Source organism: Pogoniulus pusillus, chromosome 10 (assembly GCF_015220805.1).
Source record: "Pogoniulus pusillus isolate bPogPus1 chromosome 10, bPogPus1.pri, whole genome shotgun sequence".
In the NCBI taxonomy this organism is placed as follows: Eukaryota; Metazoa; Chordata; class Aves; order Piciformes; family Lybiidae; genus Pogoniulus; species Pogoniulus pusillus.
The window spans coordinates 5,609,061-5,632,151 of NC_087273.1; the positions used below are offsets into that span (position 1 = coordinate 5,609,061).

At 48.0% G+C, this 23,091-nt stretch overlaps 1 protein-coding gene across 9 annotated transcripts in view; it reads left to right on the forward strand.

Annotated features, from left to right (window-relative positions):
• WDFY3 (WD repeat and FYVE domain containing 3) overlaps window positions 1-23,091 on the forward strand; it is a 165,453-nt gene that overhangs the window by 17,320 nt on the left and 125,042 nt on the right. For 4 of the 9 annotated variants that reach the window (XM_064149629.1, XM_064149628.1, XM_064149631.1 and 1 more), the window contains one exon: window positions 16,892-16,986. The exons of 1 other annotated variant lie outside the window; for it this stretch is intronic. Coding sequence is in view for 4 of the 8 variants with exons in the window: in XM_064149625.1 (XP_064005695.1) it covers window positions 22,112-22,140 (29 nt within the window). In the remaining 4 variants the exon portion in view is untranslated. Of the gene's footprint in view, window positions 1-16,891; window positions 16,987-22,089; window positions 22,141-23,091 lie in introns of those variants that run through there. 4 more of the 9 variants (XM_064149625.1, XM_064149626.1, XM_064149634.1 and 1 more) reach the window with 2 other exon arrangements.

The window sequence follows — 23,091 nt, forward strand, 5'->3', positions numbered from 1 at the left end:
GGAAGTGCTGGACATTTCACTTAGCTGTTGCTTAGACTTCTGCTGCCTTTGTTCTTGAAGCGATGGGCAGCAGCAGGCATGAGGTCCTGGCAGTGACTACCGCACACCCGGTTGGACAGGCAGCACGGCGTGTGGAAGGCTCTTTGCTCTGCTGAGGAGCAGGTGGGTGGGATGCTTTGTCAAGTGAAACAAATGAGCTAAACCCAGATGGTGTCCTTTGACCCCTTCACTTTGCTCAGGCTGTATGTGCAAGGAGATGAGCCTGTAGTTAGTCAGGAGGAGGGAGAGAGGCAGGAACTCTGCCTTGACAGAACGTTTGGTATTAACTTGGAACGCAGAACATTGGTCACCAGAGATGATTTCTGGTTAAAGCATTAAATAATGTTTGGGAAAAAGGTTTGTGAGTAGCCCAGGTTTTTAGAAGAACTGTACTGCTTGGGATTAATGGGAAAAAAACCATCCTAGCAGGTGCAGAGTTACTGTGTGAAAACTCTGCCTGGCTAGGGTTTGGTGTAACTGTTTCACAAGAGAGCTTTGTCTACATGGATGGGGAACAGAGGCCTGACAAAGACTTCTGTTTATTTGTCTGTTATTTTCTCATTAATCTGAGTATTGCTGCTGGGCAAGAGGTATTTGTGTGTGGACATCCTGAAGAGTTTTGCAGAGTCATTTTGCCAAGAATCCTTGACCTTTTTCTTTCCCCCTTCTTGTTAATGACTGCTTCTACGGCTGCAGCCAGCTTGCCAGTTATCAAGTAACCTCCACCAGTAAAAAGTAAATGCACAGAATAGGTCCCCTCCCCTCCTCCCCCAGTTTCTTTGGTAACAACAATTAAGTGGGAAAAGGACAAAAATCCCAGTCTGGCAAACGAGCCATGAGGAATTAGTTTTTCCCTCTTCACTGTGATTCAGTGGTGGGCTAAAAAGTAAGTTTTCTGTTGCCCTCCAGCTCTCTCTTCAGGCAGTGTTAGAAGAATGATTAGGCTGGGCTGTGTTGAGAGAGACAGAAGAAAAGGACATTGAGCTGTTAGAGAGGGTCCAGAGGAGGGCATTAAAGTGGTCCAAGGGTTGGAGCACCTGTGCCGTGAGGACAGGCTGAGGGGGCTAGGGCTGTTTGTCCTGGAGAAGGCTCTGGGGAGACCTTAGAGCAGCCCTCCAGGATTTGAAAGGGGCTGCAGGAGAGCTGGAGAGGGACTTGTTACAAAGGCACGGAGTGATAGGACAAGGGGCAATGGCTTTGAACTGAGTGAAGCTGGATTGAGAGGAGGCAGAAGGAAGGAATTCTTCTCCATGAGGCATAGGGTAAGGCATAGGCACAGGTTGCCCAGAGAAGTTGTGGAGTCTCCAAACCTGTAAGTGTTGGCTGGGGCCTTGAGCAAGCTGGTCTTGCACGAGGTGTCTCTGGCCTTCCTATCAGGTCCATGTCTTTCCTGTATTGAGGCCTGCAGAGCTGGACACAGCACTGCAGGTGAGGTCTCAGCAGAATCCCCTCTCTCCAGCTCTGCCCACTCTGCTATTGGCCTTCTGTACTGCCAGCTCACACTGCCTGCCCCTGTCCAGCTTTTCCCCCACTGGCACCCCCAAGTCCTTTTTCCCAGGGCTGCTTTCTATCCCCTGTCCCCCAGCCTGTATTGATAGTGAGGATTGTTCTGGCCCAGGTGCAGGACCCTGCACTTGCTCTTCTTGAACCTCATGAGGTTCACCTGCGCACACCTCTCCAGCTCGTCCAGGTCCCTCTGGATGCCATCCTGTCCCTCTGGCATATGGACAGCACCACTCAGCTTGGTGCCATCTGCAAGCTTGCTGCTGGTGCCCTCGATCCTGCTGTCTGTAGCATTGATAAAAATATTAAACAGCACAGGTCCCAGTATGGACCCCCTGAGGGACACCACTTGTCACTACTCTCCATCTGGTCTTCTAGCTGTTAAGCAGAAGTTTCTCCTAATTTATTTTTCCAGCTTTCTGCTTTCCATTTTCAGTGCCTGCCCCTTTTATTGATGAGCTGACAACCAGTGACAGGTCACAACTTGCCTGTCTTGTGTTAGTGCTTCTCCTCATTTCTCTCTTACAGAAAAAGAGTGGTGTTTTCAGCCTCACTTTCATTCTTTTGCTGGAGTCTTTTGATGCTAATAAGTAAAGCTTCTCACTAATAAGTAAGCTTCTCACCCTTTGTATCATTTGCAGTCAGCCTTCCTGTGGTGGGAATCCTAAGACCTACCAGAGTGTTGGGAACAAGGCAGGGAAGAAGATGGCAAGACTTCACTAAAAAGCCAGTGCTGTCTCACAATGTATAAGCTCTTCAGAGACTATTCTTGCTTTCTGCTGTGTGTTCTGCAGGCCCTGCTGATTCATCTGGAGGAATAAAAGCTAATGATTTTTTTTTCAATAAAAATGCATACAAAAGGAGGAGGAGAGAGAGAAAGGACATTGCAAAGCAGGGCATGAGAGCTGTGTGTAGTGCAGCAGTGTTATTAGAGTGCCTGACACCTGCTCACTGGGGTGTCCTTTTGGAGTTAAAAACAACTGTCTCTGGAAAGATCTGCTGCTTCAGTGGTGATCTTTGGACGATGCCAAAGGTTTTTACAGTGGGAGATGACTGTCCTTGCACATCAGCAGGGCATTGGTTGCAACAGCTTTTAATTGAATGGATGTGTCTCTTTTGGAAACATGTCCTGTAGAATGAGTGCCTCTGATTTAAGGGGAAATCTGACATGGTTAAGAGTCTGCTCTGCTGGCCAATTATCCTTCTCCTACAAGGTTTTATTTCCAGCCTGAAAGTGAGTTTGCTGGCTATCCAGTCTCTGTTGTAATGCCACTTTCCATTGGGGCAGAGAGCCCTGTGCTATATAAATATGATCTCCAGACAGAGAGGATGGCCCAGTCTCTTTTATGCTTCCTCTTCACCTTCAGTAATGAATTTAGCTTTCAGTGACAAATAAAATACCTTGAAGTGATTGGCAGTCTTTATTTTTATTCTAGTTCCCCTCTTGAGCTGAAGAGCCCTTACCAGGAGTGACCTTTAGGTGTCCAAGGGTAGTCTGTCAGCAGAGACAGTAAGAGTAATATTTCTTGCCTGCTCTGAAACTCTCTCCTCCTTCCCCACCTGTCTTCCCCAACTCAAAGGTGCCTCCCACTGCATCCCAGGCTCACATAATTCATGTTGCCATGGGCTTCATGGCTGTTCTGTTGTAATTTGTGCTTTGTGTACTCCCGTTCCTTCTTTCTGCTGTGGCTCCTAGCACATAACTGTACTGGAGAACAGTAGAAGGTGCCTTATCTACAAGAGCCCCAAGTGCTGGTGTCAGGCAGCAGTTAGCATGTGTCCTTGCTGCATTTCTGTCCAGGTCCATGAATCACTGGCTTCTGTTCATATATAGAATTGTAGAATTGTTTGGGCTGGGAGGGACCTCAAGGATCATCCAGTTCCAACCCCCCTGCCATGGGCAGGGACGCTACGCACTAGATCAGGTTGCTCAGAGCCACATCCAGCCTGGCCTTAAAACCCAGGAGTGAGGCTTCCACCACCTCCCCTGGGCAACCTGTTCCAGGGTCTCACCACCCTCATGGTGAAGAACTTCCTAGCATCCAATCTGAATCTACCTACTTCTAGTTTTGCTCCATTCCCCCCTAGTCCTATCACTACCTGATACCCTAAGAAGTCCCTCACAGCTTTCTTGTAGCCCTCTTCAGATACTGGAAGGCCACAATAAGGTCTCCATGGAGCCTTCTCCTCTCCAGACTGAACAGCCTCAACTCTCAGCCTGACCCCATATTTTTACAGGCATATTGCCTGTGTGCCTTTAATGTGATTACATTGAAGTTGCTGAGCTTGGTTTAACAATGCTGAGCTTTGGTTAGCTCAACCCAGTCAGTTTAATAATGGAGGGGAGGCAGCAACTGTAAATGGCTGAGGAGGATACTTGGAAAATGTGACCTAATGCAGCTTGCCTAAACAATGTCCTCACAGTCACTTGGAATTCAGTCTCAAAATGGTAGAAATGTCATTCCTTGGTAGGTGAGGGCTTGGAGGCAGCTGGGGGTGTTTGGAATTGTTTGCTTGTTTACTGGGGTTTGATTACTGTTGTTTTGGGGTGGGTTTTGGTGCTGTTTTGTTTTGTTGTTGGGAGTGTTTAGGATTTTCTATTCTGGAACCATTAAACTATTGGGAAAATGAGGGCTTCCCAGTACAAAAACTGTTTAATTTTGATTTCCTTTATGCTGGTTGTGTTGTCAACAGGGCTGGAAGATAGAGGTGGAGACAAAGCAATGCCATTGTAGCAGTCCTTAGAAGACCATTTCCATTCTGAGCTTTCTAGAGAAGCTATCCTAGTGGATCTGCTATCCTGAGATAACAGCAGCCAACATACAACAATCCTTTTATCCTTCTTCAGCTTAGGCAATAGCAGCAGTTGGCCTTAGGTGGATGTTGACAGAGCTTTTGTTCCTGCTTTTAATTGGAGGAAAAGGTTTGGGGATTGTGGGATGGAATATTTGTTTTCCCCTCCTGACACTGTTTGCTCTTCAGTTACCCCGAGTTTGCCTCCCTGCCTCCCTCCCTGCTTGCATTCTCACTGCTTAGCGTTGCAGAAGGAAGGTAACAGCTCCCTTGTTGCCAGTCCCTTTGGGGCCCCTCTGGCTGGGTGGCACAGTTGCTGGCTTTCTTTGGGTGTCAGCAAGGCTTGGCAGAGCAGGAGATGCTGCCTGAAGGTGCACTCTGCATTACCAACATCGTGTTCAGCACTTTGGCTGCTCCCAAGCCAAGCGCCGACAAGGGGACAGGCAGAGGATGGAATGTACCAGCATGCCACAAGCAAGAGAGGCCAGGTTAGTGACCCATCTCTGGTTCACAGGCAGTATTTCTCTTGCAGGGTCTGCTCCTCAGGGGCTGGAACGTGTTGCAGTTGCTTCTGGAGGTGCCTGAAGTGGTTTGGTTTAGTATTCTGCTCTTGCACAAAGCTGGGCTCCTGGAGTGCACAAAAGGAGACAGCATGTGTGCTGGTCTGCCAGAGCACCCAGCTGGCCTGGCTGCTGCTCTGGAGTGTGCTGGCAGGTCCTTTTTAACTTCTGTGTGTCATGATCTCAATTGTACATCCCTTCAGATCTTCCCTTGAAAGAAAATTCTTCTTTCAAAACTGGCTTGTGGCCTTTCTACAGGTCCATTGCTGGTACATTCTGCTGGGATTCAGGTTTAAAGCAAATGCTTTGGATTCATGCCAAAATATTACTTGGGGAGAAGATTGCATCAGAGGATCCCTCCAGTGGCATCCTGGAAATGCTTCAGAGCACAGAGAAGAACCTCAGACAGCAATGTGGGGCTGATACATTCAGACCCTTCTCTCAAAAACTCAACTCCCCTCCTGCCCTTATTGAAATTTAGATCTCATTAAGTATGATTAAAAATCAGAGAGTTGGAACTAGATGATCTTTAAGGTCCCTTCCAACCCAACCCACTCTATGGTCACAGGGAGAATACACTGAAGACTGAATATAGTTTAATTCCCCCCCTAAGCTTCTGATAATTGCTGTTCATTTAAATCCAGGCTATCACTGACATTCTAAATATTATTGCTAGTTTCTTAGACTTGAGTCTTCTGCTGTTGCTTCTCTTACAGCGTCCACTTGCAGAGATCATTTGAGCTCAGCACACCTGATTGAGATTCAGAGAATTTGGAGTGACTTCTTTTTGTCTGTGGTCATCAGTGAGTTAAAAAACTTCAGTTTTATGCAAGCTACCTAAGCCCCTAATTTTGTTTTTCTGTCAGATTCTTAAATCATCTGGACTGGGATGATAGAATCATAGAATCAACCAGGCTGGAAGAGACCTCCAAGCTCATCCAGTCCAACCTATCCCCCAGCCCTATCCAGTCATTAGACCATGGTACTAAATGCCTCATCCAGTCTTTTCTTGAACACCTCCAGGGATGGATGATGTAAAGATGAAAGTTTTCCTTGGCTGGGTAGGGAGCAGCTGTTGAGGCTTGGCAGGTTGAGGAGATGTTGTGTTTGTGCTCTTTTTAGGCCACCACATGGTGAGCTTTGGGATTTCCTTCAGTGTGCTGCTGACAAAGCACGGAAAAGCCTTTTCAAGCTTTAAATAGAAAAACAAAAGACAGGTATTTTCCTCTTTCCAAACCCAGCTTTTAGCTTCTAATTCAGTAATAAGCAGGTTTGAACATGGGCATTTGAGCTGCTATTGGGCTAAGTAAATGGATTTGCAAGACTTGTGCAGCCACAAAGCTGTGGTCTGAATTCCATTTGGCATCTCACTTCATGTCTTGTGGATGTGTCTCCTGTTTTTCCCTCCTTTATCCAGAAATCATCCACTCAGGTTTGTCAGTTTTTCTACTTCACTGATAAGGGAAACCCCTTAGAGTGATGTAAACTAAATTTATTTCCTCTAGTTTGGTCTCTCTTCCCCTTTTGACCAAAAAGATCATTTTAAATTTGACTGGGATGATTTTTTGGGACTTGGAATGAATCATAATTACATTTGCAAAGCCTGCAGACAAATTACCTGCATGCAAAAAGCTTAGTGGCTTAGGAGGGGGTTTTGCAGTGAGTCTAATTTAATTTAAGTTGTGTGTCCATTCTGCTTTACAAAAGCAGGTTACAGACTTGGAGTATTTGATAGTGGAAAAAAAAAACCCTGCTTGGCCACTGAGCCACACAGAGGGTGGGGTTTGTCCTTCCAAGTGTGTAGCTCCAAGTGCCCAAACCCAAGCTAGATGTGCAGGTTGCCATTATGGCCCTGGGAGGAAAATCATTGCCTTTGGCAGGACTTGATTACCTTTACTTGAGATGCTGATTTGAAGATCATGCTGTCAGGAATTCATTCATTACAGATCACACTGAACACCTAAAAAGTGAGCCACTGAGATTGATTTTCTTCATATGTGTGAGTTCCAGTACCCAAAGGTACCTGTACCTTCCAGTACCTCAGGGGGCTACAAGCAAACTGAGGAGGGACTTTCTAGAAGGGTTTGTAGTGTGTGGTGGTTTGGGTGTTCCCTGCCCCCCCACACTTTGGAAATCACCCAGACTAGACTTGGCTGGCTCTGGAAATTGAGTGAAGCTTATTATTTACAGTTAGCACAATATACAAGCAGATATTTACAGTATATATACAGTTATAGACAGAAATATACAAGGTATAAGGTAATACAGAAACACAACAGCCCTCCCAGAAACCTGAGTCCCCAGGAGGGGCTCCCAACTGCCCCTTCACTTTCCCCCTACCCCTCTAAACCTTACCCCAGTCCCAAGGAAAAATGGAGGTTCTGCCAGGGGGTTAGGAAGCAAAGTGGATTAGTCAGAGAGGCTAGAGAGATGCAGCTTGGAGCTCCCCAACAGGAGTAGTTGTGCCTTATCTATGTTTTGATTCTTGTTCTTATGCATCTCAGCAAGCCAATGAGTGAGGTAGACATCAGCCTTGTTTTCCTTCCACAGCCTATAGTCTAGTTCTTCTCACCAAAACATTATAGCTAGGCTCAAACTGGCACATAGTGCTAGAGCAAGAGGGAATGGATTGTAGCTTGAGAAGGGCATACTGAGACTGGAGATGAGGAAGAAGTTCTTTAGAATGAGGGTGGTGAGACACTGAAACAGTTTGTCCAGGGAGGTTGTGGCTGCCCCCTCCCTTGAGGTGTTGAAGGCCAAGTTGGATGGGGCCTTGAGCAACCTGGGCTAGTGGGAGGGTGTCCTTGCCCATGGCAGGGGAGTTGAAACTGGATAATCCTCAGAATCTCTTCCAACCCAAACCATTCTGTGAATTAACTAAACCACATCTTTCTGCGAACCACTTCCCTGTGCCCTAGTGGGGAGCAGAGTTAGCAGCCAGGGAAGCTCAGCTGTGAGCTTTCTGACTGGCTTTGTTTTTAGCATTTGGGTATCTCTCTCATAAGGAAATGTATGAACAGGGCATGTGGGGAGCCTTGGAGCACTTCATGCTGGTGGCTTTTCTGCTTCTTCTTCAACAAGAATGAGGGAGCTGGATGGCATGGTCAGTCTTGTCTTCTTTACAAGGAAGGGCATCGTGGTCATGGTCTGCAGCAGCTGTCCCAGTGTAGAGAAGTGGCTTAAGAGTGGGCTGGAGTTGCACTGCTCTTTGAACAGGTGAAATGTCTCCCCTGAGTCCTGAATGTGGGAATCATTCACAGCATTTGCCTGAGAGCCAGGAGAGGAGCGAGGGAGCTGCTGCTGCAGTTGGTGTAAAGGAGCACTTCTTGCAGAGCAGGTCATTATTGCAGGTTCTGAGTTGTTGCAGAAGCATTAGGAAAGGTAAGTGGCTTAATTTCCTTCAGAGCTGAGACCTTGTGGAGAAAGCCACTCTGCTCTGGAGCGTGTTCACAGGAAGGGCTTTAAGGATTGGATTATTGCCGCCTGCAGGAATCCCTGGTGTGGACAGAGGGGAAAACAAGAAGTGGGGTTGGAAATGTGCTGCACCCACGTGGCAATGTGGGGGCTTGGGGAGTGCTGCAGGGACCTGGGCACTGCTTCTGAAATCAGACCCCAGCCTCTCGCCGTGAGGCCTCTGGGTTGTCTCTGGGTGGCTTTCAGGGTCTGCCACATGCTCCCATGGCCAGGAAATTCAGGAGTATTGCTGCATCATGGCACTGCTGACTCTGCAGTGCAGCAGCATTGGGCTGTGAGCCCAAGTGATGGTGGGAAGATAGAAACCTTCTGACCCAGAGGTGAGAGAACCAAATGGCCAATGCTTGGAGCAGAGAGGACTTAATCACAGAGAAAGGCAGAGCGTAGATGAGGAGTTAAAACACTTGTTTGGTTGGTCCAAATCCTTACCAAGCAAGCTGTAATTGGACTAGAATTGTCTTTATAGACTCTGTGTTGCAAGCTAAAATCCACTACCTCTTCATCAGCCTGTGGCATCTTCTTGAGAAGAACTTCACCTTCACTCTGGGTGGTAACACAGCTTGCAGGTCTGCACAACCCATAGCCACTCAGGAAGACTTCCTTCCTGCTGGTTCTGCCATGTCCTTCCCTGTGGGTTGATTTGTCTCTTATCAACGTTTTGCCAGTTCTGTATCTGCAGAATGGTCCAGGAGCAGAATCAGGGCTGTGGTTGGAGGATTTGGTAGTTTATGGCTTGGACAAGTTAACACTTAGCTGCGTTAAAAGCTGGCTTGATGGTCAGGCCTAGTGAGTGGAGGGAATGGATTTAACTCCGGTTGGTGGCCAATTACCAGTGGTGTTGCTCAGGGCTCTTTAAGATCAGTGATTCAGTCGAGGAGATCCAGGAAGATCAGGAAGCTGGGAGGCAGTTTTTATGTGCTGGAGGGTAGGAAGGCTCTACAGACAGATTGGGACAGGCTGGATCCATGGGCTGAGGCCAATGGGATGAGGTTTAACAAGGCCAAGAGCTGGGTCCTGCACCTGGGTCACAACAATCCCATGAGAACCCCAGGCTTATGGCAGAGTGGCTGGAAACTGCCTGGCAGAGAAAGACCTGGGGGTGTTGGTTGACAGCAGCTGAACATGAGCCAGTGTGTGCCCAGGTGTCCAAGAAGGCCACCAGCATTGTGGCTTCTATCAGCAATAATGAAGCCAGCAGGACCAGAACAGTGATTGTGCCCTTGGGCTCAGCACTGGTGAGGCCATACCTTGAGTCCTGGGTTCAGATTTGGGGCCTTCACTCCAAGAAGGACATTCAGAGGCTGAAGGAGGTCCCGAGAATGGCAAGAAAGCTGATGAAGGGTCTGAAGAGCAGGATCTGGTGTTTAGTGTGGAGAAGAGGAGGCAAAGGAGAGACCTCCTTGCTCTCTACAACTCCGTAAAGAAGGTTGCATTGAGGTAGGGGTTGGTCTCTTCTGCCTAGTAATGAGTGATAAGAAATGGTCAGAAACTGCCCCATGGAGGTTTAGATTAGACATCAGAAGAAACTTCTTCCCTGACAGGGTTCTCACAGGTTGGAAGAGGCTGCCCAGGGAGGCTGTTGAATGCCCATCCCTGGCAGTGTTTGAAGGAGGCAGAGATGTGGTGCTGAGTGACATGGTTTAGCTCCAGCCTTGGCAGAATTAGAGAATGGTTGGACTCAATGATCTTCAAGTGCTTTTCCAATCAGTTCTAGGATTCTGTCCTGTGATTCCTGTTCTGATGTTGTGATGGTGGCAGAAGTCACAGAGTTGTGCAGCAACAGGAGAGGACCCATGTGCAGCAGCCTCAGAGACAGCTTTCTGCAGCATATTTCTGAGAGCAGGGCTGGGAAGGCAGGTGGTGAATTCCTGTGGCTTGGCAGTGACCTTTGGACATGTTGCTTTTAAGGGAAAGAAGATGGTTTTAGTTGGCTGCTTGTTCCAGCAGGCTAAAAGGTGATGTTTGAAGCTGCAGAGGGCCTGTTCTCAGTAGGGTTTCACACCTGCTCTATCATTTTTTAGCTGCTGTGCTCTAAAAGGACTTTTGGGTTGCTGATTTGTTTTCCTAGCCACAAGAGTGGACATTGTATAACCTTTCAGGCAGCAGGGATTATGCAACTGATCCTGTTATTGTAGAGCTGAGGTCCTTCCTAGTCCCCAAGCACCAGCTGCTTGTCTTCTGCCTGCTGCCTTGTTTTGTTTTCTTTGTATTCCTTCCCTTCCAGCTTCATTTGTGACCAAGGTTTATTTTCTTCTCTGTGCTGCTGTTTTCTTCAGTCTCCAATGCCAGCAAGGCAGGGACTTGTTTGGGTTTAGTCAGCGTGCTGCAAAATCAAATTGCTCTGGCTCCTTATGGGAAGTGAGAGACCTAGAGAGGGGTCAGATTGCTTGGTACTTGATGGCTGTGTAAGCAAAGGCATTTCCTTGGATCCCAGTGAAAGGCTGCTGCAGATGGCCTGTGCTGAAGCTCAGGCCAAGAGTTACAAGTTCATGTTCTCATGCTGTCAGAAGCACACAAATCTGGGTTGTTTTTGCTTGTGGATTGGGCTTTTTTGGTTGGATGTTTGGGTTTTGTTTTGTTATTTCTTTTCCTTTCAGAAAATCCTAGAATGCCAGGTTGGGAGTGACCCCCAAGAATCATCTGCTCCAATATTTTTAGGTCATGCCAGGGTTGAAGTAAGCTGGCTCAGCACCCTGGCAAGCTGAGCCTTAAACTGTCCAGTGTAGGAGACTCCTCTGCTTCCCTTGGGAGATGGTTCCAGTGTCTGACTGTGCTCATGGGGAAACATTTTCCTCTGGAGCCCCATGGGAATCTCCTCAGCAGTAACTTGTCCCCATCACCCCTTGTCTGTGCCATGGCACTTCTTGTCCAAAGAGAGTCGCTACCCTTTCTGTACTGGTCCGTGGTGAGAAGGTCTCCTGCAATCCTTCTCTTCTCCAGGCTGACCAAACTCAACTCTCTCAGCCTTTCCTCACATAGCAGGGCTGCTAGGCCTCTGATCATTTTCCTGGCCATTTTCTGGACACTTTCCACATCTTTTCTGTACAACGGGGACCAAACCTGCCAGCTGGGAACCCACAAACGTAGGCTGTTCTGTAAATCCGTTTGCTGTGCTCCCCGGGGTGAGCTGGACAGCAGCTGTGTGGCACAGCCTAAACCTGCTTTGCTGAGCCTGGGGCAGGTGTGCTACTGAGAGCTGTGTGCAGCCTGGCTGGCCAGGCACCTGGGGGGCTGTTGCTTCTTTGCCTGCTGCCCTCAGTTTGCTTTCACACCTACTGAGCAAGTGGCTTGGTGCTGTGCACGCTGTAAAGCCTTGCTCGTAGAATCACAGAACAGTTTGGGCGGGTAAAAACCTTGAGGATCATCTGGTTGCAACCCCCTGCCATGTGCAGGGTCACCTTCCACTAGACTCCTTACAGATAGAATAGAATCATAGAATCAACGAGGTTGGAAAAGACCTCCAAGCTCATCCAGTCCAACCTAGCACCCAGCCCTGTCCAGTCAACTAGACCATGGCACTAAGTGCCTCATCCAGGCTTTGCTTCAACACCTCCAGGGACAGCGACTCCACCACCTCCCTGGGCAGCCCATTCCAATGACAATCACTCTCTCTGGCAACAACTTCCTCCTAACATCCAGCCTAGACCTCCCCTGCCACAACTTGAGACTGTGTCTCCTTGTTCTGTTGCTGTCTGCCTGGCAGAAGAGCCCAACCCCACCTGGTTACAGCCTCCTTTCAGGTGGTTGTATGCTGTACCCTTTCACTTTTCTAATCCCTATCTTTCTGTCTCATCTGTGATGTGAACCAGAAAATTTCTTTGCCTGTTCTCAAGAAACTAAAACAACAAAGAAATGTGGTTAAAAGTAAGGCAATCAGGTACAAACCAGCTGCAGCTTCCTTTGCTTTCAATTCTGCTATGTAGAACATTGGTCAAGAAGGCAGTTACAATACCTTTGAAGATGACCTTTCAAGGCCAGGCCATTCAGGTGATATTAATATTTCTTACCAGTTCCAGAGTTAGACCCCACAGGAGGGGAAGGGAGTGTTTGAATTGAGGGATGCTGGATCCAAAGCAGCTTTCACATAGCATTGATGGGAAGGGCTTAATCAGACACGGGGAAAGATTTCCTACAGTTCATCTGTGTGTCAGGGAGGAAAGATCTTCTGAAAGCAACAGGGGCCAGAGGTTTTGTGATGAAAACTGGGACAAAGAAGAAAAAGCTTATTTCTGTTTCCTTCTGAGATATGACTGGATTTTTGACATGAAAAATACCATATTCCTGCTGTGTAGGAAGCCTCATCCAACCTGGCCTTGAACAACCCAGGAAAGGGACATCCACAACCTCCTTGGACAACCTGTTCCAGTGTCCCACCACACTCACTGCAAAGAATTTCTTCCTCATCTCTAACCTCAGTCTCCTCTCTCCCAGCTCAAAGCCACTGCCCCTCATCCTGGCACTCCCAGATCTTGTCAAAAGACCCTCCCCAGCTCTTCTGGAGCCCCCTCAGGCAATGGAAGCCTACTCTAAGGTCTCCCTTGAGCCTTCTCTTCTCCAGGCTGAACAGCCCCAACTCTCCCAGCCTGTCTGCATAGGAGAGGTTCTCCAGCCCCCGATCATCTTTATGGCCTCCTCTGGACCCTATTCAGCAGTTCCATGTCCTTATATTGGAGAGTCCAGAAGTGGATGCAGTCCTGCAGGGGGATTCTAGGCTTTTGGGTAAGGAAATGCTGGCTGGGAGCTGCAGGCCTTCTGTTATCCATGGAGAGGTTTCTTGCAGACTGTGATGCAGATGCAGACTGTGATGCAGATGCAAGAGCTGACTTCAGTGCCTCTATACCTAAAGCACAGCAGCATGCAGACAGCTGTGCTCATGTCAGAGCTCACCAGGCCTTGTGCCTTTGGGCAGTACCCTGGGCTCAGCTTGGCTCTGGGTAGGACCACTGAAATGTTGCCATGCAGTGGTTCTCTGTGATGCTTGTAAAGGCAGCCAGGATGGATGGGGCCTTGAGTAAGCTGCTCTAGTGGGAGGTAGCATCCCTGTGGGCATTTGAACTACATCATCCTCAAGGTCTCTTCCAAACCATTCTGTGATGCTATGAAGGAAGGTTGTTCTTGCAGGTCAAAATACTGTCTCCACACTGGGTGTGTTGAAGAAAGAGTGATCAGGGATTAGCACAGGCTGCCCAGGGAGGTGGTGGAGTCCCCATCCCTGGAGGTGTTGAAGAAACATGTGGCTGTGGCAGCTGGGGACATGGTTTAATGGCCATGGTGGTGGTGGGTTGCATATTAGGTTTGATGATCTTGGAGGTATTTTCCAACCAAAAAAGTTCTGTGATTTTGTACTGCAAACTTAATGACTTCTGAACCCCAAGCAGATGCCCACAGAGACAGCGATATCCTCTGGTGGTTCCCTTCCTGTTTTTGAAGGAGTGGAGCAGACAGGACTGTAGAGATGACTGATCAGACTTAGGAGAGATTTGGGAGAGAAGAACTGGTTTTCCACATGGAGTGTTAAGGAAGGGACACTGGGATGTGAAAGCAGGCAAAAGATCTTCCCAAGATCTCTCAGGTTGGAATAGACCTTGACTTGCCTGTAGTCCAACCACCTGCTCACAGCAGGGACAGCTGTGAGATGGGACCAAGTTGCACTGTGTTTGATCCTGAACTCCTCCAGGGCTGGAAATGGCACAGCCTATTTGGTCCCTGCTGGGGGCAAGTCGCTTCTCTTCCTGGGCAGTTGGAGCCTGCCTTGTGTTACCTTCTGCTGTTGTCTCCTGTCCTCCTACCGTGCAGTGTGGAAAAGCCTGGCTTGAGCTTTGCTTTGCCAGGCGCCTGTGGCACCTTTAAGTGTAGGTCTGCCTGCAGTCTTTGTTAGGAAATTGTAACTTCTGATTAACTGAAACTGAGGATGAGCCTGGAGCTAATGGCAGGACTGCAGAGGGCTGTATTGAGCTACTTGAGGTACATTGTTTAGCACCAGCCTTGGCAGAGTTAAAGAGTGGTTGGACTGGATGATCTTAAAGGGCTTTTCCAACCCAAACTATTCTACCATTCTGTAGTTTATCCATAGAGGAATACTTGCAAATTATCTGAAATGAGGGAAGTGAGGCAAGCTGGAGGTCTCTGTAGCATTTGTATTTCTATTTCAGAGATGAGGTCTACCAAAAAAATCAGATTTCATGGTCTTCCTTGAGCAGTTTGGTTCTCTGCAAGAACCAAGTGGCTTGTGATTGCTGAGATTTGTTACTCAGCATGTCGTGGGATGTCTGCTGAAGGTAGCAATCCAATTTTGTGTGATTTGTTAAACTCTAGAAACAGTGCCCAGAAGTACTGAGACACTGGAAATAAATCTAGAGCCCTAAGTAAAGCTCTTGGTGGGATGCAGGAGTGGAAATGTTTGATGTTACAGTGAGCAAGCGATTGAAGTGCCAAGGACATGCAATGGCAGCTGAGAGGAATTATTCAGATCATCCATGCATATGATGAGGAATTGATTTAAGCTTATCAGCATCAGTTCTGAAGAAGAGTGTTGGAGTAAGCAGTGGGCAGACTCCAGTTGTCTACATCCTTTATCTTAACTAAAAGATTCCTATAATGATAAAGTGCAGCTCTGATAGCAAATCTGCTGAACCAAGGCACTGTGCAGCTCAAAAGAAAAGCTATTGGTCACCTGATGGGGAAAAGATGGCTTATATTCTTCTGTAATTATCCAAAGGATCCTGAGCTGCATCAAAAGCAGCATGGCCAGCAGATGGAAAGAGAGGATTCTGCCACTTTGCTCTGCTGAGACCTCCCCTGGAGTGCTGCATCCAGCTCTGGAGCCCTCAGCATAGGAAGGACATGGACCTGATGGAGGGAGTCCAGAGGAGGCCACGGGAAGGATCAGGGGTCTGGAGCACCTCTGCTACAAGGACAGGCTGAGAGAGCTGGGGTTGTCCAGCCTGGAGAAGCAGCCTACCAGTTCTTGAATGGGCTACAAGAAGGCTGCAGAGGGACTGTTTGCAAAGACCTGCAGGGACAGGACGAGTGCAAGGGTTTGAGATGAGAGGAACAGATTTAGATTGGGTGCTAGTAATACGTTCTGCACCAGGAGGGTGATGGAGCACTGGAACAGGTTGCCCAGGGAGTTGGTTGGAGCCCATCCCTGGAGATGCTCAGGGTGAGGCTCAGCAAGGCTCTGCGCAGCCTGATCCAGTGGAGGATGTCCCTGCTGAGTGCAGAGGGGTTTGTACTGGATGACCTTTGGAAGTCCTTTGCAACCCAGACCATTCTATGGGTCTGTGAAAGCCCATAAGCTCTTGGTGAAGTGCCTGCCAATGGGGAGCTGTCTGAGAGAGAAAACATCTGCTAGGCTTGGCAGGAAGTGCTGGGAGGTGCTGCAGAGGTGCAGACTGGCTCCAGGTGAGCTCCTCTTCCTTTCTGCACCCTTGTGCCTTTCATGGTCATGCTCAAGCTGGCCAGCCCAATATTATATTTGGAGAGAATCTGTGGAAGTGATGTGGTGTAACTCTTGGAGCCAAAAAAAGAGCTTCAGTGCAGTGAGGAGCTTTCTGTAGGCTCTGGATGGGGGTGGGTTTGGTGACTGAACCCTGGTTTGTGAATGACAATTGATTTTGGAAAATAATAGATGTGGCTGCTGCCAGAGACCTGTGGGTCATGAAGGTGCAGGGACTTGGAGCTGGGAGCCAGCAGTGTAGCTTCTCAGTTGTGCTGCTGTCTGCTGAGTCCCACACTGTCTGCAGGTACAGCAATGCAGGTGTGTCCACAGTGTGTGGTGCGTGGTGACCTAGGGACACCTGAACTGCTGCTCTGGTGGCTGATTGAACTGGAAAGGGTTAGTCTGGAGAAAAGGAGGCTGAGGAGACCTCATTGGTGAGGTTACTGGAACAGGTTGCCCAGTGAGGTTGTGGATGTCCCTTCCCTGGAGATGGGCATGCCTGTGGCAGGGGGGCTGGAACTAGATGATCCTGAAGGTTCCTTCCAGCCCAAACCATTCTCTGATTCAGTGGATTTATGTGCTGGAGTGAACTCTTAATTGGCACCCTTTGTCATGTGCATCCACTTGCAAATTCCGAGGGAAGGGTTTTCTAACTCTGAGGAGAGAGGCAGGAGATCCAGGGCTGGAGCAAGCAAGGTGTGGTCAGTAACTTTGGTTGCTCAGCTGGGTTGGGCTCAGCACAGCTCAGTTCTTGTTTCTTTGCTGTAATGATGAGGAATCAGCTGGCTCCTGAGAGGGCTGCTCCTGCTGATCACAGGCTGGCAGGGCACTAATTACTGGGCCTGCACTTTGTGGTAGCTCTGCCAGCAGTTCAGGTGCCCTCACGGGGATGATGATGCTGGCTTAAGCTTAATGCTGCCTGTCAGTTTCTCCTTTGCTGTGGCTCCTGTTCCGGGAGCTGTTTCAGAGGTTTGTGACAATGTCACAGGAGTGGCTGCTCTTGTATTTCCAAACAGCAAAGCTTTATGGGAGGTTGTTGTCACTTTCATATTCTGACCTTTTTCCCTTCTCCTTTACCTAGCAAAAGAACAGCTTGGGTGTTGAAGAGAACCCTCGGCAAGGAATGGGCCCTGTTCTCTCGAAGCTGTTTGCCCTGCTCCCAGGAATGCTGTAGAGGTTAGTGACAGAGAAATTGCCTTTTGCTTTGTAATTGGCACAGCCCAGTAAATCCTGTGGGAAGCAGCTCCTCTGTCACAGAAACGGGGGCAGGACATGGGTAGTTAACAAAAGGGAGGGCTTTGTTTGCCTGTGTAAATGTAGAATTGTGTTTGGCTGGAGAAAACCAGTTCTGGTGCCCCCAGCACAAGGAGGACATGGAGCTGCTGGAGTGGGTCCAGAGTGAGGACACGAAGATGGTCAGAGGGCTGGAGAGCCTCCTCTCTGGGGACAGGCTGAGAGAGTTAGGGCTGTTCAGAGGGAGAAGAAAAGGCTGCAGGGAGACCTTAAAGGAGCCTTCCAGTAGGGGCTACAGAAGAGCTGTGGAGGGACTTTTGCTAAGGGCTGGGAGTGCCAGGATGAGGGATAATGACTTTGAGCTGGGAGAGGGGAGATTGAGAGTGGAGATGAGGAAGAAATTCGTGAGAGGGAGAGTGGGGAGGGACTGGCCTGGGGAAGTTGTGGCTGCCCTCTCCTCTTAGGTGTTCAGTGCCAGGTTGGATGAGGCCGTGAGCAACCTGGGCTAGTGGAAAACATCCCTGCCCATGGCAGGGGGTTGGAACTGGATTATCTTCAAGATCCCTTCCAACCCAACCCATTCTACAAATCTCTGAAAACCAAACCAAGTCGTGTGGTGTGAGGCATGCTCAGAGTCTAGCTGTGGTAAACTTGAAGCTTTTTTGTTGCTAGGTTAAAAACCAAAAGGTGAGACTGATGCTAAGAGATGGTTATTGTAATAAGAGATGGTTGTTGTAATGCATGAGGTGTAATACCTGGTTGTTTCTGGAGTTGTTCAAGCCTCTCATGTTTTACTTTGAGAGAGGGTTACTACTGCTCTGCAACAGAATGCCAGGCTGGGCTAGGTCCATTCTGTACCCACACAAAGGTGACATTATCTCTACTGTTGCCTCCAGTGACCTGAGTTTTGGTTCACATCCCAGTTTCTGTGTATTGTGTACAATCCTGCTTGCTGTGACTGTGGCTTCCCTCCTCCCCCAGTAGCTCTATACTACTGTTATAAATATTATGGCCTACAAGAGGATTCTTCTTGCAAGCACAATATTCAATCTAGTTTACTTTCACTTTTTTTTTTGAAGCTAAAGAGGATTAAGTGGATTTATCACCCAATGGATTTCTTCTTAAGTAGTGAAGTAAAAAAAAGAAAAAAGCTCTTCACTACCAAATTCAGTAAATGCTTTCCTTTGCTCATGAAAAAACTGACTAAATGGTAGGAGGAGGAGAGAAAAGGAAGAAGCAGGCATGTTGCATTTCCATAGGAAAAGGAATTTCCTATGAAAGAACTGAGTTTCCATGGGAATAGTCCAAAATCTATTGGGCCTGTAGAGTTCTTGTAAAGGATCTCAGATCTTTGCTAGCTTGCTTTAAAAGCACAGATGGGTGTGATCTGGCTACTGAAGAGTAATGGCCAGGCCTTGCTTGGACACCCCTTAACGTACAGACCTCTTGGGAGCTAAAAGGAAGATAAAACCATGCTGGAAAAAGTGCTGCAGCATGTCACAGACAGAGGAGGTGAAGAGGTGAGCCAGTGGAAAAAGATCTGTAAACATCATCATAGAATAGGGGGGGTTAGAAGGGACCTCCAGAGATCACAAAGTCCAACCCCCCCCCTGCCAGAGTAGGATCATGCAGGGCAGGTCACACAGGAACACATCCTGGTGGGTCTTGAAAGTCTCCAGAGAAGGAGACTCTACAAACTCTTTGATGTGAGGATGCTGCAGCCCTGGAGAAGTTTCTCCTCATGTTGAGGTGGAACTTCATGGGTTCCAGTTTGTGTCCCTTGCCCCTTGTCCTGTCACAGGTCACAACTGAAAAGAGCCTTGGTCCTTCTTTTTACACTCAGCCTTCAGATATTTACAGAAGTTCATAAGATCCCCTCTCATCCCTCTCTCCATGCAGAACAGCCCCAGGTCTCTCAGTCTGTCTCCAGAGCAGAGATGTTCCAGTCTCTTGGTGGACTCCAGCAGTTGCCCAGTGTTCAAGGGGAGCAATCACCTCTAATTTAACAAAAGCTTCTAGACAGGCAAACTCCCCAAACATCCTCATGAAATCTGCATTCCAGCACCAGCGCTTTTATACCAGCTCTGTGCTGCTGCTGTAGGCTCCCCTGTTTTAATCATGAATGCAAAAAGAGATTGGCCTCAATGGGAATCTGACACAAACATTTCTTTTTTTGTCTCTCATGAAAAATACCTCCAGCCTGTTGCATTGGGGTGGTGTTTTTAATGTCACATTTTCTACTTAATGAGAATAGAAAAACAGAGAAGGCTCCTCTCCTCTCTCCTTAGTCTCCCTCTTGTCTTAGTAAAAGCAGTTTCCAGCAGGCTGTTGAATGCAAGACTGTTTTGTCAGCGTGAAGTCTGCCTTGTCAGTCTCATGATCTGGCATCCTGATGCTTCCATAGGAAATACTTCCCTGCCTCTTCATCCATCCTGTTCTTCCAGTTCTGAGGACGTGCAGGAACTGGCAAAGCTCATTATCGTGGCTTTAGCACTGCTGTGGTTGTATTCCTTCAGCCCTGAGCCTGTTGCTGCTGTATTTCATTCACCTGAGATCTCCATGGGGCTGTTTTGGGGCTTTCTGGCTGTGGCATGACTTCCCTCCAGCCACGTGGGTAACTGCACAAATGATTGTGCAGTTTATAAGCACGTTGAAGATAAAGAGGTAAGGAAAGGGCCAACCAGCAGGGCTTTGTCAGGAGAGACTTGCATCACGCTGGTTTGTTTGCTACCTTGACACATGGATTGTATTGCTGCATAAGGGAGGGAAGGGTTACAAGTGGCACAACTTCAGGTCTGCAAGTTCTGAAGGAAAAGGCCTCGAGCTGCCTCAGGGGAGGTTTAGGTTGGACATTAGAAGAAATTTCTTCCATGGAAGGGTTCTCAAAGACTGGAAGAGGCTGCCCAGGGAGGTGATTGAATCTCCATTCCTGGGGGTGTTTCCAAGAGGCAGAGATGTGATGCTGAGAGATATAGTTTAGCCCCAGCCTTTGTAGAATGAGAGAATGGTTGGTCTGGGTGATCTTAAAGGTCTCTTCTACCCAAAATGATTCACTGATTCTATGTTTTTTTCATAGCTTATACATGTAATGCTTTTCTTTGTAGGTGGATCTAACTTAACTCTTGATACTGCAGCAGCAAAACGTTTTCAGAGGGTTTTGTGAAGCAGTCATCAGTGATTTGAGATGACCTGGAAGAGCATTTGAAGCAGGCTTGCTTGCTTACTGTGCCTGGAGTTGTCTTTAATGGCATCCATGACTTAGATGATGCAGTAGAGTCAGCTTACAAAATGTGCAGGTGATGTCAGTTTAAGAGTAGAGCTGTGGGCAGCAGAGGGTTTCTGTAAAGGTGTTTGTAATTGGAGGAGGCTGAGTCCTCGGCCTGACTGCCTCATGGCTGTTTGTTACTCCACAGTAACTCACTCTAGAGAACCACAGTGTATGGAGCTGCTTGAGCTGCCTGACCTCTTCCAACACTCTTTTGTTTGTGATACTTCTCTGCCCTTCAGGTAAATTACAGCACTGGAACCTAGCACTTGAGTGGAAGTGGTTGTTACCTTAATAAATGGTGTTTTTGGATCTGAGGTGTTGAGCTGAGCTACACACAGCTGGGAGCTACAGGAGAGCCAGAGAGGGACCTTTTACAAAGGCATGGAGTGACAGCATGAGGGGGTAAAGGCTTGAAGTGGGATTGAGATGAGATGCAAGGAAGAAATTCTTCCCTGTGAGGGTGGTGAAGCACTGAAACAGCTTGCCCAGAGAAGCTGTGGAGGCTCCAAGTCTGGCAGTGTTTGGGCCAGGGTGGATGAGGCCTTGATCAAGTGGATCTAGTAGGAGATGTCCCTACTCATGGCAGGGGGGTTAGAACTGGATGATCTTTAAGGTTCCTTCCAACCCAAACCTGTCATAAATGACAATGTGCAATGTCTGTAGCTGCCAGTGACACTGCAACACATTTGATATACAATCACTGTCTATTTTGGCTTGTTGTTAGAGATGTTTTTTCCCCCCAGCAGAGAAGGTTAATTCCTTGGTGTGTGTATTGTGTGCACTCAAGGGGAGCGTGGGCACAAGTTCTGCTTCAGTAGTGGTGCTTTTACTTTTCCTGGGATAAATGTAGTTAAAGAGCAGTGAGCACTGCAGTCACCTGAGCATCCCTCTGTGGCAGTGGGAAGGTTCCTTCAGAGAGAGCTGGAGCTTCACTCCTAATTTGTTTCCTTTGGTTGTTCCTGGAGAAAGGGACTAGTGGAGTGGTGAGGCATAAACATGTGAGTAACCATAGTTCTTGTGAAAGGGTTTCCTTGGGAAATCCCTCTACTTTGGAGCAGTTGGTATTAAAACACAACAGCTGGCAGTGTAGATCTGCACCAGGGGTTCCCCAGTGTCTGGTGCTGTGCAGGGAGGTAGGATTGCAAGCTGCAGTAGTGTACAGTGGGTAAAAAAGGGAGATAAAACCAAAGAGGACTTCAAAAGTTAGGAGACTCCACACTGCAGCTGGTGCAGATGTTGGTAAGAAACTGTTTCTTGTACTCCTTTGATTTTTTGTTTCCAGGAGAACTTGTTCTGTTGTAACTGAAATGTTAACAAAATTTCTTTTCTATGAGATAATAAAAGCAGGAAAAAAAATCTTCCCAATGACTTTGTAAGCTGCAGTAGAACCTTCTGCCTTGTGGTGCCTGTGCTGCAGACCAGGCGACTTTTTACACCAGCCTGGTCCTGTGTCTCCTGCTGCTGCTGCTCATCTGATTTTGCTTGGGTTTTGTTAGGCAGCTCTGTCAGTTCCTGTGTGCTGTAAGGCAGAAAGAGGAATCCCTTCCCTTCAGATTCCTTCCTTGCCTTCCCCACATCCCTGAATCCCTGAGCTCACTGGGAGGGCCCAGCTGCAGCCCACAATCAGCCCAGCCCGGTGCTGGTACAGCTGGCGCTGAGAGCTGGCGGCACAAAGCTCGGGAGGGCCGCCTGACTGCCAGCAGGATGTTTACTGCCGAGGGGCTGGCACTGGCTTGTGGGCAGAGGAGCTTGGCATCTCCTGTTAGAGATATCTTACGAGGAGAGGACTGCAAAACGAAGATGCTTGTACTGAACTTCAAGAATTCGAGGTAGGAGGAGACCTAACTGAATGCAAACTGCTCATATTTATCTGTGTGGTACCTTCCTCCCCTAGACTAACAGTTAATGCCATGATTAGCTTCTGTGAAGCTGTGCTGCTGCTTGTCAGCCTCTTCTGGAGTTGGGCTGGATCTTAGAGAAACTGAACTGAATGACAAGGTGAGAGTGAGTGAATACAGCAATGTCTTGGGTATTTCACTGAGTGTAACTGTGCAGTCCTCTGTGCTCAGGGCACTAGCTGCACAAAAGTGGCTGAAAAAAGGGCAGGTGAACATTTGCTTTTCAGCCTCAGGAAGAAAATTAGAATCACATTATCAAGCTGAACTGATTTTAGTTCACCATGTGTGCAGTTGTCAACATACAGCTAATGTATGCCTGTTCTCCAGCCTGGGAGTTCTGCTGTGCAGCAAGTGTGCTACTGACTTTTAAGACAGTGTTCTTGGAAGTGTACCAAAGTTGAGAACCTGTCATGCTCAAATAGGAGCTTGTTGCTCTCTGAACAGCATTTTTTGTGCCCTTTGAATAAAAGAAGCTCATTTTAGGGGATTACCCTTCAGGCTCCAGAAGGCAGCTCTAAGGTCCCCTCGGAGTCTTCTCCAGCCTGAACAGCCCCAGCTACCCCTCAGGGTGTCCTCACAGCAGAGGTGCTCCAGCCCTTGGATCATACTTGTGAGCCTCCTCTGGACTTGCTCCAGCAGTTCTTTCCTCCAGTGTATTTTCAGCTGTACTGGTAAGAGGAGGACTGAGGTTTGCAGGGTGATTTGAATTTGCTTTTGAGCCTTTTAGCAATCCAGGCCTTGACAGCTAGCCAGACACTCCAGTTAGAAGCTCCAGATTCACACTAACTTGGTAAATATTCAGTTTGTCATCTATGCAAACTGAAGACATTGCAAACCTCTGTTCTCTCAGGCTGAAACTTGTTAACTTACTAGACTCACAAT